A 14,339-nucleotide genomic window follows, 5' to 3' on the forward strand; every position below is an offset into this window, starting at 1 on the left:
GGGATGGCGACGGCATAGTATAAAAGAGGAATTCAGGAACAGTTTATTTATCTTCACCCAGGACCATCGTCAATATGCTGTCCCAGTTTTGTTGCAATGTAAGCAGTGAATGCATTAAGGAGTAATGCAGGATAAATAAAAAATTAATGTTTTCCCGAGATGATGTAATCAGTATGACGAAAGCTCATGTGTTATGCATGGTATGCCAAGGCAGCATGCTACCCTTGAGTATCTCTAAAAGCAGTATATCCAAACGTTAAAAATTGCTTTGTGTGACCATGGCATGAAGGTGATTATCAAACACCACAAGATGGCAAATAATCGGCATGCATAACGCAGGAATTTGGGGTATCATCACACTGCCCTATGCCGTTAGGTCGGGAAACATGCTCAGACCGGTGATGTCCAGGACCGTCCCAGATCCGGAAGACCTCCTGTGATGACACATCGCGAAGACAGGGACCTTCTTCGTCTCATACACCGAGAACCCTTTTTAACAAGTACTCGTCTGAAACAGCTGTGGTTGCCCAATCATCATTTCAGCACCAGAACCGTCAGGAAAGCAGCAGGACGGGGGGCTACATGAGTCATAAAGTGTCCCTTGATGAGTGATCACCACAAAGCTGCTCGTTTAGCATGGTGTATTGTGCGACAGAACTGGAATCTGAGAACTTGGAGATGGATCTGCTCCACGTCAGTGATTGAAAAACGAGAGTTAGGAGGCACCGGAAAACGGCCTACACCCCCAGGAACATTAAACCGACTGTTGCATACAGCGGGGGCTCGGTAATGGTTTGGGTGTGTATCTCTCATGACAACAGGTTGGATGTGTAGGATAAAGCACTCCTCCTCGGTTATGGTCGGGAAAGTAAGACCTCGGCACTCGGGTATCCGTAAGGTAAGATCGAGGCGCGAAGCGCCAAGGTCTTACCTTGCCGATACCCAACTTATAAACCGTAAAAACAGCGTTAATAACATGTTTTCAGTATGTTATGCTTCGTTTAACGGTATTTAGGGGTACAACGAGGAATGGGCCATTTCTCGTCCGCGCTGTTAGTCACGTTACTTTTTGCACGAGCTTTTCGTGAACACTACCTCGTGGCACATTCACGCTGAATGCAGTAGCCTAGCGGTACACGATGGACATCACGGATAATGATTTATTTATAACGCGGTCGAATAACATGATGATGATGAGAGTTGTGATGATGATGACTTTTATTACCGTTTTAAGGACCCATTGGATGAACAAACTCTCTCTGAGAAGACTGAACAGCGTGTTCCAAAGTCTACTAAATATAAACTTGACTGGGCACTTTCAGTTTTCAAGAGATGGCAAGAAGAGAGGCGGAACCGGCCCATGAAGGAAAATATTAACTTGCCAATGGAATGTCTACAGTCGCAGGTATCAGAAATGAGTGCTTCCGGATTAAATACAGCCATTAAATATTTCGTTTTTGAAGCTGCCAAGCAAGACGGGTCCGACTATCCTTCTAGTACAATCTACGCACTATTTGGGCCCATCTAGTCACACCCTAAGGGCATGTATTCGGGTTTAAACATATTTGAGGATGAAGAGTTCTGAGAGGCCAGGGCTGCTCTGGATGCAGTAATGAAAGAAAGAGCGGCCACTGGCCATTGTCAGCGAGAAAAGCAACCGAGATAATTACTGACGAGGAGGAAAACACACTGTGGGAGAAAGGTGTGTTAAGGTGATGACAACCCCCAAAAGCTGGTGGACAGCATTTTGTACTTGAATGGTAAGTGAAAATTTCAGGTTATACAGGTCAATTTTTAGTCTATATGTCCCGTCTAAATTTGCATACTCAGTAATTAAGGATAGGCAAAGGTAACTAACATACATTGTATTTTCCTGAAATGCAACATTATATAAGAGAATTTTTTACATGATAAAGGTTTCTACACTTGCTGAACTAACCTCTAATCTCAATACAACCGAAAGAGTCAAGTAGAAAAATCACTTGTGAGACGTCGACTTTTTAATGTCCAGTTCAAAATTTTCACAGCTGCATCAAAACATGTTTAAATATTGTTTAAATATAGCCAAAATAATTGAAGACTTTTTAGTTGAAATTTAGAAATTTGAAAAGGCTTTGCGAAAGTATTCAGAACATCAAGTTTAATCAACAGTATAAATCCGATATGAAATCTAATAACTAAAAATGTAAATAAAGAACTTTGAAGATATCTTAATGAATTCATTTTGAATGTTTTACAGGTCTACATTTCTCGCTCAGAGGCAGAAATGAGCATTGACGATTGCGTCTTTATAAGGATCCTCAGATTACTGGACCATACACTGACGCCAATGGAAGGTCTTATTTGGTTTACAAAGAAGATGCGTCGAAAAACAACGCTGGCGGTCTTAAGCAGAGAAAAGTCGCACCTAAGCAAGTGAGAGCCTATGAGAATTGATGATATCCAGACAGATGTTATATCCGGCGTTTCAAAAAATACAAGAGCCTTTGGTATGATGTTTATTGTTTACTGAAGAAAGCTTAAAATATTGTACTTTAAAGTGATAAATTGCTTTATGCTTTCTGTACAGCGGATAGACGATCTGAGAATGGTTTTGATATTCCACTAAAGTTTGATCATTTTTTTAGAAATGAGTTTATTTTCATTGATTAAAATTGATGATCAATTTCTTTTTCCATTTTAGCAAATCAGTTGCCGAAAAGACTGATGCCTTTTATTTTCACTCCACTGAAGAAGCCAAAGCCTGGGGAGTGGTTTTCAAAAATACCACTGGGCCACAACACACTTACCAGCACAGTAAAACGCATGTGTGCAGCGAGGGAATTGAAGGGCAGAAGACGAATAATTCCTTAAGAGCCACATCAGCAACGCGCCTTTATCGTGCTGGGATTGACGAACAGTTGATTTGTGAACAAACAGGTAAGTGTTACATAATGACGAGAATTAAATGTTTTTGTGTGTAATCAGATTGTATTGCTTACTAAGGGTTGTCAGAACAACAACACCAGCTTATGAAATTCAGTCCTATTTTATCCAAAACATAATTCTTAAAATCGCCGAGACACATTCAACCTTCAGACAAAAGAAAACGGTGTAACGGTTTGCAGGCAGTTACTTAGTCCAGAAGAACAGTACCCAATGTGATGATTTTTGTGTACAATGAAGTCCTCGAGAAACTGGTTGACATGAGGTTTCACTTTTGTTCGGTCATATACCAGCCTTTCAACACACGTCTCACTACATCAGTCATGACCAGTTATTAACAGTTTAACGGATGATGCCTCCTAATGAATCGTTTTGTATGCCTGTGATCTGACAAGTTAGCGCTGGTGGAAAAGAACATTCGATTACAAATGTTAGTGTATAATGCTAAAATAAATTTGTTAGTATTCCACTTCTGTGAATTAAAAACAAATATGGTATAGTTTTAGTTTGAAAAAATGCAGTATTACAATTGTTTACACTTTAATAACATTTCCTTTTAGGACATCGCAGCGAAGCTGTAAGAATTTACAAGCGTTCCTCAGATGAACAGAAGTCTTCTGTATCTGATATGCTCTACATCCCTCCTAAGAAGAAGACTCAAACCGCTTCCTTGCATGGTGGTAAGATCTTCGGAGAACGAGGATGAGGCAAAGACTGAAACTGTCGGACCCAAACAAGGTGGCCATGGTGAATCAAAGAAAACCAAGGATGCAGATCAGCATTACTCTGTAATTCTGAATTTTCACTGAATAAACAGAACATTCCGTGTTGTGTTTCAGAAACAGTCATCGTTGCTCGTTTTGACAACCATCCTCTTGCTACTTGACCGCAGTACATGGATTACATGAGGGCCCCAGATTTGAACCCCCTTGAACATGTTTGGGATATTCTGGGGCGACGCATACAGGCACGAGATCCTCCTGTACAAGATTTACGCCAATTGGAAGCAGCATTGCATCAGGAGTGGTTGTTGTTGTTGACCCATCAACAGATCCAACGTCTGACTGGAGGCATGAGATGTAAGGTGGAATGCATCATCCGGGCACATGGCGGTTATACCCACTACTGATCTGTTTCATGTGTCATGTCAAGTAGAGACTTTAAGGAACATTTTCACATGAAATATCAAACGTAACTCATTTACTTAATCCTGCAGCTCCATACTTTTTTTAGGTATAGTCTAAGGTCAAAAACAGTAGCTGTGTTACCATGATGTTTTTTGTCAGTAAATTTCAATCACAAATCACCAATATCTTCTTTTTGTTGTTGTCAAATGTTTGTTCTATACGATGACATTGGTATTGCCCAGCTCCAGTGGTCAGTCATATCCCATGCCATGATTTTTGCCTTTTGTCATGGTACAGAAATAGGGGTGTGCTTAACTTTTTTCTTTGTGTATAGATAGCAGAGGCAACCATGCCTCAGATACTGACAATAGTAACCTTGACCTTCGACTAATCTTGACAAAAATAGGGCCCCAAAGAGAAGACAATAAAACCATCAAAACATTTTGAGGAAGAGTGACCAGAAACATTTCAGTGAGGTTTGAATTAACAGGTTCTCTTTGATCTTGATCCAGGTGAATCAAAAGTTCGCCATCAGAGATTTCATGTTTTCTTGCAATGCTTTTCTCACCAGGTTTGGATGCAGCTGAACTGAGGACTTTGGACTGCACTCCAGGAGCAACACCAGAGGATAACCCACTAGGACTGCCTTTCACTTTAGGACGAGGAGCTTGGTACTGTAAGCATAGAATAGAAAGTAAATAGGTGAGTTTACATACAGCTAATAATGTACCAACTTTCACAAAAGATAATTTAGGATCTCTGCTCAACTGGAAGTACAAGTTGTTGGATCATCATGTGACCTTTGAGTTTGACCTTATCTTTGTGGTAAGGAAACCTCCATTGGTGGTCAACTATTAAACTTGACCTATGTTTATATAACATTATTATATACATTATTGCCTGAACCACCACACATTGGTCAGAGCATGTGCAGCAGCGTCGCCTCAATGTAACACAGTTACACAAATCACTGTATTCTGTATTCAGGCTACTGTTTAGTCTGATGCAATGGTCAGTATTCAAAGTAATCAAAGATTAGGAACATTGCACAGTGCCCTTTAATTAACCCTAATGACATACAGTAGTATAGGTAATGATGGTTCTGGACCACTTCCACTGGAGCCAGATTCATATACCTATACTGCTACTACAGGTGGCATTTTTTATGCCAAAATGATTATGCAATTCAATGATAGTCATGAGATTAAGTTAAATTGGCTCTAGCTCACCAATACCTGGGGCCAATCAATGCTTTAGATGAGCCTAAATGGTAATGAAAATATTCTTTATTATTTTTATCAATAAAGCGATATTCATCATTTTTATTAAGTTCTTCGTTCATTTTACTAGAAGACCAGACTATATAACTACACTCTTCTTGTAAATTGATAAGAAACAATTGATAACCGTATTTGGTTGGTTTGACATCACTGATATAATAAAAACCTTGTGGTAATTCTCTCCATTTAATAGCTTTCTCCATTATTATATATATTTATGTAAGCATTTGACTAAATGTGATCTAACGATAGTAAGCAATCTATTTTTAATCTCCAACCAGTTCTTTGGTTTTGGCACGGAATAATTGACGCGCTTGTTGCCTCCCCTGTTCTATGAACTTTTTTTTCTCGTCTTCGCTAATACCACTGGTCTTATGAGATTTTGATTGAATCTCCTGCTTCATTGCGTTGTATTTGGTGAGTTCCGACAGCACTAAACGAAACTCATCCTCGGATATCTTACAATCGACCATTGCTGTCGAAATATGATCCTCAATGCTGTTCAACTTTGCTTCGGCGAGTATCTGAATACTATCGTGTTTTAATGCTTTCTTTTGTAACCTACGAGAAATGAATTTTATCGCTATTCCTGCCAGTCCCGAGACTCCAGCAGCTATTTCCATGCCGAGCACGATAGGCGCGACGATTATAGTGGATAGTAAACAGACACCAGCTACACCGAGTCCCATGCCAGCTGCTACAAGCGCGGTGTCAACTCCGTCGAGAGCATTCACGGCTCTGCGATACATTTTATACAATCCAAGTCTCAACTCCCTATCCTTCTCTATTCGATGTTTTATGTCGCTTATTTGATGTAATCGAAATCCATCAACAGTAACCATCTTTTCAATTGCTTCATCGAGCACTGGATATAAACCCATAGTGTATATTACGATCATATAATAGTCTTTAATTGGTCTTGCTTAAATGTTTTGAGAGTATACATCAACCTTATTAAATGTATATTAAACGGCAAGAATATCTTAGTAAGAGAAATACTACCACTTTTAATAATTTGGACCCCCTCGAGGGTTGCAACGGGCGATGCTCCAATATGAATAATACTGCAACGTTGACGCTCGTGTTTCTGGAGCCATTTAATCGATAGACCTGGTAATATTAAGACTTCAATAATAAGCGTAGAAAGATTAGGTATTGCACTCAAGTTAACTTTAATTTCATTGAATTCAGTTACCAAATTTAAACTAACATTTTTTACTGCTGGACGACTATATAACATATGACCTGGGTTTTCTGGCAGGGGAGAGACTAACACACTTTTTCGTTTTGATCCCACTATTTATTATCTTAGTTAAATTATGTGCCTTACCCATCATCACATACGGTGGGGTAATGACGATGTTCAGTAGCCACTTGATGTTTGCTTCGACCATAGTCCATTTTTTTATCGTCGTCGCGAGTAAGATTGTACGAAGTGGTTTTCTTAAGGAGTCTACTAACAACGTCGACATCGCTTAAATCTTCTAGATTACCCGTGAATGTAACTTCTTTCCGATTGTATACATTATCGTGTAAGCGTAAAGCGTATAACTTACCATCAGTACCGGGTTAACCGAATCCTTCTGTGTCTCCGAGATCGGAAAGCGCAATTGTATTACATTGTCTGAGCGTTCCAGGGCCTGATGCATCAACCATTATTTATAATATGGAGTGTTACACTTAAGTATCCTATATGTACAGGTTGGTGTTTTACATCTAATACAGAAATTTTGAGGTCTGAAATAATACCCCGCTTTAATTTTTTATATTGTAATGACGAGAAAGATTCCGTTCTACCGCTATTATATTTTTCATTTTTCACTGGAATAGATCTGAGCAGAGTTGAAGGACTTTCTAGTTGAATATTATCCGTCGTACTGATTTGATCAAGATGGATGCACAACTCTTTATAGGGAATTAAATCGGGTAAAGCACGTCCCTTTGACCATGCCTTGTGGAATGACATATCTCCATCTAAAAATCCAAGTGTAACTGCTAAGTTCGTTAAAATCTTTGCATTATTTTCTCCAGAGTTGAATTTCAGTTTCCCAGTCGCCTCATTTTGTGTGATACTAACTCCATGAGGCTTAATAAACTTCATCATTGAGTGAGCATACGCTGTAATACCCATCAGGTACAATAATGTATTTGTCAACAATATTATAGTCGTTTTTTCTTAATATCAATATAATATTATTACCTCTTGCAGCACTTATATTGGTCCACAGCGGGTAATACGTTACATCGCATAGAGCTACTTCGAGTTGTCCATCTGAGTTATCGATAGTATGAAGCAGTTGAATAGACGGACCATTTGTTATTCCCGGGAGTGTAACATACATATTAAATATACAATGATACTATATCATAACTTAAATATGAAATCAACTTACATTTCTAATCAATCGATTATAGTAACTGCCTCTGGTGCTGAGTTTACTGTTAAATTCCACGATATCTTTGAAAAATACAGTTTCACGGCAACTAACGATACAATGGTGGACGATTGGTTTAACCGTCCGATGCAATTTTGGCAGAATCAGTTAAACTTTGCCGTATGGTGTGCCACAACGGGATGTGGCGTATCTGTTAATGCCCCAGGATTTAAACTATATAAGTCTGTTATATTATTTCACGTGTACTATCAGATTAGACGTATACTTAAAGAAATTAGTGCTCTATTACCGCTGGATCCAGCATGGAATCACACAAATAATCATTATAATAAGAGGGCCTTCGAACGTATTTGTAATGAATTTTATGTTTCTACGAGTAAAGATTGGCGCATTAAAGGACCTAGCCATGGTCTAGGTATTCCGTACAATGGACAAAGAACTATTAAAGATAAAAGCGATTATTTAATTAAAGAGGGGGTGATCCCTTCAGGCTTTGCTCTCTCGAGTAAACAGTTTAGCGCCAGTTAGGTTAGAAGGAACTGTACACTTGTCACACATCGACAGGACACAGGTAAACACTTGATGATATTTATTGGCAACACTCGAAACGAACCGCGAAACCCAAGCGAGCCTCCCAAGACAGGCGAGCTACCAAGGGGAGCTAACCCTGCTTACATTAAAGCATGCCAAGCAAACCTGCGTTGGCGTGACTGTCTTTTTTTTCTTCATGATAAACGTTATCTAAACAAACCATAATGAAGGAAATAGGCGTGAAAAACAACTTGGTAAGTAAACAATGATGTAATAAAGATCCAATTTCTGGTTAACCATGAAACCAATTGGTAAGTAAACCATCATAGGGTAGACTGCCCTCTGGTCGATGGGGATTATTCTGCCCCTCACAAACATAACATTTAATAAACAAACACAATACTTCAAAAGTCCAAAACGTATTCATCAAATCGCTTTGGTCGTTGACGTTGACGCGATGGCCTTGAAGTTGAAGATGACTGTATACCTGGGTCAAATAGGGGGTCAGATTGATCCGACGCAGAACTGATGTCGGTTGGGTGATTGTCATCAAACACGTCATCCTTAAGCGGTGGCAGAGGAGGAGTAGAAATTTCCAGAGGAATGTGCTGAGTCTCCGGTGTCTGGTGAAGTGTCTCAGGTGGGTCATCATCGATGTCACATGTGTCCTCACTGTTCGCTTCATGCACACGTGTCTTGTTCCAAAGGGGGACTTTAAAACATTCTGAGAGCTTAACTGGGTCCCAACGAACTTGCGGACATTGCACCAGAGGCCATCTTTGCCGACTACTAGGTAACGATTCCGTGCACATGTTTTATTGCGATCGTTATGAAGGTAAACCAGGTCGCCAATCTCAATTTGATCAATAACAGGTCGATGACTCCGAGGAACCTTGGATTTTTCACTGTGACCGTGTTGTTGTTGCTCTGTGATCAACTGCTTGTCGGACAGAGGCAACTGACAGTTTGTGAATTGGTCTCCCTCGGTCCACATCTCTCGAGAAGACAGGCCTCGTGAACGAATGGGTGTGTTTAGGCGGGCGACAGCGATGGCAAGAGCTGTTGGTGTAGTGGGTCCCCGTACAGGGTCTTGGCGCACAAGCTCATCCTCTAATTCTTGTATGGCCTTTTCAGCAACTGGGTTCTTGTTTACATTCTTCACTCTGCCTATTTCTAGGGTAATTCTATGTTGCTGGAGACGTTCATCCGTGACTAGACTGCTAAAGCCTGGAGCTGGGTCAGTGCAGATAACAGCGTGAAGACCATCAAGTGGACGGAATTCAATGCAAAGACGAATCAATGCCTCACACAGGGTGGAGCCACGCTCATCGGTAATGATGCACGCCGCAGTGTAGGATGTGGCACATTCGCGTAGAACGAGGATTAGTTGTCGTTCCCTGCGCATAACATCTGACGCAAATGCAAACCCAACAGTTTCAGGTGGATTACTGGTGCTTTGGTCCACAACAACATGAGGAGTCTTACGCAAGGAGGCGCACCGGTGACAAGATTTTGAGACAGTGTTTATGGATCTGTCAAGGTCCAAAGCAAAGAAGTATCTATGGCATACTTGCTTGAGTTGGTGTGCAGATGGATGATCCAGTTGTATGTGTAGGGCAGTCAGGACTCCGTCTAATACTTGTCTTGGAACAACAATGCACTCTCTTGGTGAACCGAGTGGCTCAGATTTTCGGACAACAAGCAATCCATCCTTGGAGATGGTTGCTGCATTTACGTATCGTTTGACATCCCTGATGTTTGTTATCTTCTTGGATGGTCGGGTACCTTGGAGAAGATGAGCATGTGTTCGTCAAAGATCCTGGCACTCCTCTTGCAAGGAACGCCAAGCAGACCTGCTTGTGAAAGGAAGGCGGGTTGTTCCATTCATGATGTCCTCTATAGAAAGTTGTCGAACAACAGAGCTTTCTGTGCGCTCAATGAAGGAGCAGATTTGGCAAGAGGGATTGTCACATTCTGGTGCATTTCTGCTTGCAAAATCGGATGGCACATTTGCAGAACCAGCGAGGTGTTGTATCGTTGCTTGGTAGCGGCTAACTGTCGATAAGAAGGTAGACACCCGAGGACTAGCAGAGAACTCCCCACGGCATAACTTCTCAAATGCCAAAACACATGGTCTACTGTTGGTAAGGATACATGCTTTGTGTTTTGACTGGATAATGAAAGGACTGAAATGCTTTGTAGCGATAGCAATTGAAAGGGCTTCCACTTCACATGGTAACCATGCGACCTGTTGTCGCCGAAGCTTGGCACTGAAGAATCCTGCTAGTCGCGGCGAGTCACTACGTGTTACATAAAGTGTTGCTCCAATTCCTGGCTTCCTAACAGCACCATCAGTTACAATCCAGAGTTAGTCATCGGGGTGGGGCAGTACTATGGATTTGTTGGATGCGAGACCAGTCTCTGCTGTTTTGAAGGCATCGAGCAAAGAATCAGACCACAGAAGCTTTTCACTGGACTGGCGACCGCCCACTTCAGCATCAAGTGGGGCAAGGAGTGTGGAACAACCAGGTATTACACGGGACAAGACCTTGTAAGCTCCTATAAATGACCGTAAGCCAGTCACTGTTTCCTGAGGGGAACAAGAAGCCAGAGTTGATATGTGGTGTTGACTTGCCTGAATGGATCCTTGGTGCCATTGCCATCCTAGGATGGTTGTTGTCCTGGGAGCAATGACTGTCTTGTTAATCTGAGATTGTTGTGTTTGAGCGCTTCAAGTAGGCGTCTCCAATGACGAAGTAACTCATCCGGGCTATCAGCACCACAATAAAGGTCGTCATCAAGATTAGCAATCACCCCTTCCTCTAAAAGATCCCCTAGTACGCGGCACATGAGCTCCTCCAATGCAGTTTCAGAGCCCGGCATTCCCATTGCAGACCTGGCATATACTCTCACACCACGGAACGGGGTCACTACACCGCAGTATTTCATCGATTCCTTGGACAGAGGAATCTGATAAAAGGCATTGGTTAAATCTGTGGTTATAATGTACTTCCACTTGGCAATCTGTCTTAGAGTAGAATCGACATCAGGCATGAGGGAAGATTGTGGCTTACTGTATCGTCCTACATCAGAGAAGGCGGTCACCAATCTGTAACCACCACTGGACTTCTTGATTAGGAAAGAAGGGTTGAGGTATTCTACTTGGATACCTGCATCTTCAGGTCGTACAAATACACCCATCCGCTCAAGTTCATCGAACTTTTGTTGGAGCTCAGAAAGTTTATCTGATGAGTATTGCGGGACATGACCCTTCCGTTGTGGAGGTTGTACAGGTCCCATGTTAACAAATGCTTGAAAGGGGCCTGAAGCACCATTATAGCCATCAATATGTTGGTTAAACACATCGTCGAACTCCGTAAGTAGTAACTCAAACTGAGATTTGGTATCTTGCGGGAGGATATTGTCTGGGTCTACACAAACAGTGGATGAGAAACCAATGTCCTTAATTTGATGGGACATAGTTGGTGGTAGCAGATGTGCCGGCTCAACATCATAATCAGGGTCGCAGTCAGGTATAAAAACTGGGCGAATCTGGCAAAAGTGCTCGTGTTTCTTGAGCAGTTGTGGAGTGTCGGACAGATTCGGGATCCTGATTTTGCCTGAGACGCTTGAGATAATTCCTAATTCTGGCCAAGTGGATGATAAGGTAGAGCGTCCAGGTCTGGTATCTATGCGGGGTTCTATGGCAAATGTGAAATCCGCAGGAGCAAAGCTTTCAGGAACCGGCACCTCAATAAAGTATCCAGGCCATATGGTAGTAGAAGTGTCTGGGGCTCTGAGTACACAAGCTCGTCTCACAGTATGTTTGTCACCAGTTGTTTCTGTGGAACCGTATGTGTATGTCGTACCATCACCAAGTATGATCTGATGTTTTGCAGGGCGTACTGCCACATCGTTGGCCTCCATAAATGGTATGCCTGCAAGGACTTCTACATCCAGGTTTTCCACCACAATACCATTAAAATGGAACTCCTTGTTGTCGCGTGTGAAAAGGATTCTTGTCTCTCCAACGACCTTCAGTGGGGAAGAGCCATCTGCCTGATGGGCTGACTGAGAGCTAGTCTTGATGTCAGCGCCGAAGCCTGTTGCTGTTGAGAGGCGGATCATATTACCAGTAGCTCCACTATCTACAGTGACTCGTGCCGTCTGGTGGCCACAGAAACGGTACATATAGGGCGACTGACGGACTTGCACACGAAGAGTGGAGACAGGTTCAGTAGATGGCACTGCACACACATTTTCCACTGTATCACTAGCATCGTCAGCAGGGTCATCAAGTATACTGGCAATTTGTCTTGCTTTGACCCTGTATCTCCGGTCATGATCTGGAAGGAACTTGCACTCGCTGAGATAATGAACATGATCGCTGCGTCCTGCAGCTTTACACAGTGGGCATGATTTTGGAAACTTGCTACCCGTTTGTTGTGCTTTAGCAAAACGTGAGAATGACGAGCGCTGTTGTGAAGTGTTTGTCCTCATAACCTTAGCATCCTCTGCTGTGCGGATTTCATCTAAAAGTGAATCGAGAGCCTGTGAGATTTCAGGTTTCAAAGAGGAAATTGTTCGTGAGCGAAGATCTGTCCCATAACGTTGTTTGACGAGCTGTGGAAGTTCAACGTGTATTAGCCTCAGCCATGTGAGCACAACAAAATTTTCTAACGATGGTGACAATTCCTCGTCCTCTTCAGGTGCATTGCCATAGTGGGTTATTCCCCCTTCACGGCGGAGTAAATTGTCCTCCACAAAAGCCATTAGTCTCTGATACAAATCTTCCGGTCTCTCGTCATTTTCAAGTTTGATTGCGGCAAAGTCAATGAAATGAGCGCCAGTTGCTTTGAACCCGAAATGTAGGCGTATGGCATGCCATATGGCATCTACAGACATTGAGGATTTTATTATGGTGTTCCGTGAAATTATCGGACAATAATTGGCAATCTAGCCGAGCATGAGCTCCAAACTGCTAACCTTTTGTCTTGCAGTTCTTCTAATAGCTTCACGGACTTCTTCCCCATCGTCAGTCATGCCCCTGAGTGGTGTGGCCCTAGTTTTCTTATGCCAGACTGCCCCGTCGGCAAGAAATGGAGTAAAATTTGTGTCCAAAGATAATGTATAAAGGAGATTTTGCCTCCAGTTCTCGAAAGAATTTACAGTCTCAATCTTACCGAGGCACCATTGCTTCGGGGCACGTTGAGCGTTGGCCATAATTACAGTCTTGTTTACTCTGTGTTATCCAGGCACTCTACCGCCTGACCTGTTGATCACGTTCAGTGAAAGTATGCAAGTACTACAGTTCGTTGTGCTGCCTGCTTCGTTCAAACCCGCTGCCACCACGCCAGTTAGGTTAGAAGGAACTGTACACTTGTCACACATCGACAGGACACAGGTAAACACTTGATGATATTTATTGGCAACACTCGAAACAAACCGCGAAACCCAAGCGAGCCTCCCAAGACAGGCGAGCTACCAAGGGGAGCTAACCCTGCTTACATTAAAGCATGCCAAGCAAACCTGCGTTGGTGTAGAGCAGATCGTATGAACTTTGAGAGTGGCATTCCTTATATTATAACAAAGTTTGTGCATCCAAACGATACAACAGACGCTTGGAATGAATTTCTTAATGATAAAACGGAAAATAATTTTACTAACCCAGGATTTGAAAAAGTTAATGAATTGATAAGAACTTATGTATGGGCAATTCTCGGTGCACAATCGCAAACACGAACGTCCATTATCGGTACTGGGATGGCGTTTGATGCACAAAAACAGTTTGTCGCAAACGTGGAGGACGCCATTAATTCACCAGTTGACATACCATCGTCTATAAAGCGTTTTCAAGATGTATTACAGTACGCTCAATCCAAAGTGGACTTCGTTTATGCGCCGGGATTATACATGTCTCCGAGTAATATGGAACTTAAGATCGGTCAAGTGATAGGCTATAATAATAAAATTGTTATTGCTACTGATCAACAAAAACCAGGTATAAATTCAGATATTAACGTCGAATTAATAACGCAAACAATCACAGGCGAAAAGGGAATAGTCAAGCCGCAAACACC

The 14,339-nt window shown here is 42.0% G+C and overlaps 1 protein-coding gene across 1 annotated transcript in view; it reads right to left on the minus strand.

Moving 5' to 3' along the window:
- The window catches only part of LOC124136481 (zinc finger C2HC domain-containing protein 1B-like), a 215,535-nt gene that overhangs the window by 20,229 nt on the left and 180,967 nt on the right, over window positions 1-14,339 (minus strand). The window contains exon 6 of the mRNA XM_046502404.2: window positions 4,621-4,726. Coding sequence (XP_046358360.1) covers window positions 4,621-4,726 — 106 coding nt within the window. The remainder of the gene's footprint in view (window positions 1-4,620; window positions 4,727-14,339) is intronic.

Source organism: Haliotis rufescens, unplaced genomic scaffold (genome assembly GCF_023055435.1).
Source record: "Haliotis rufescens isolate VD_foot unplaced genomic scaffold, xgHalRufe1.0.p SCAF_1, whole genome shotgun sequence".
NCBI classification, from domain to species: domain Eukaryota; kingdom Metazoa; phylum Mollusca; class Gastropoda; order Lepetellida; family Haliotidae; genus Haliotis; species Haliotis rufescens.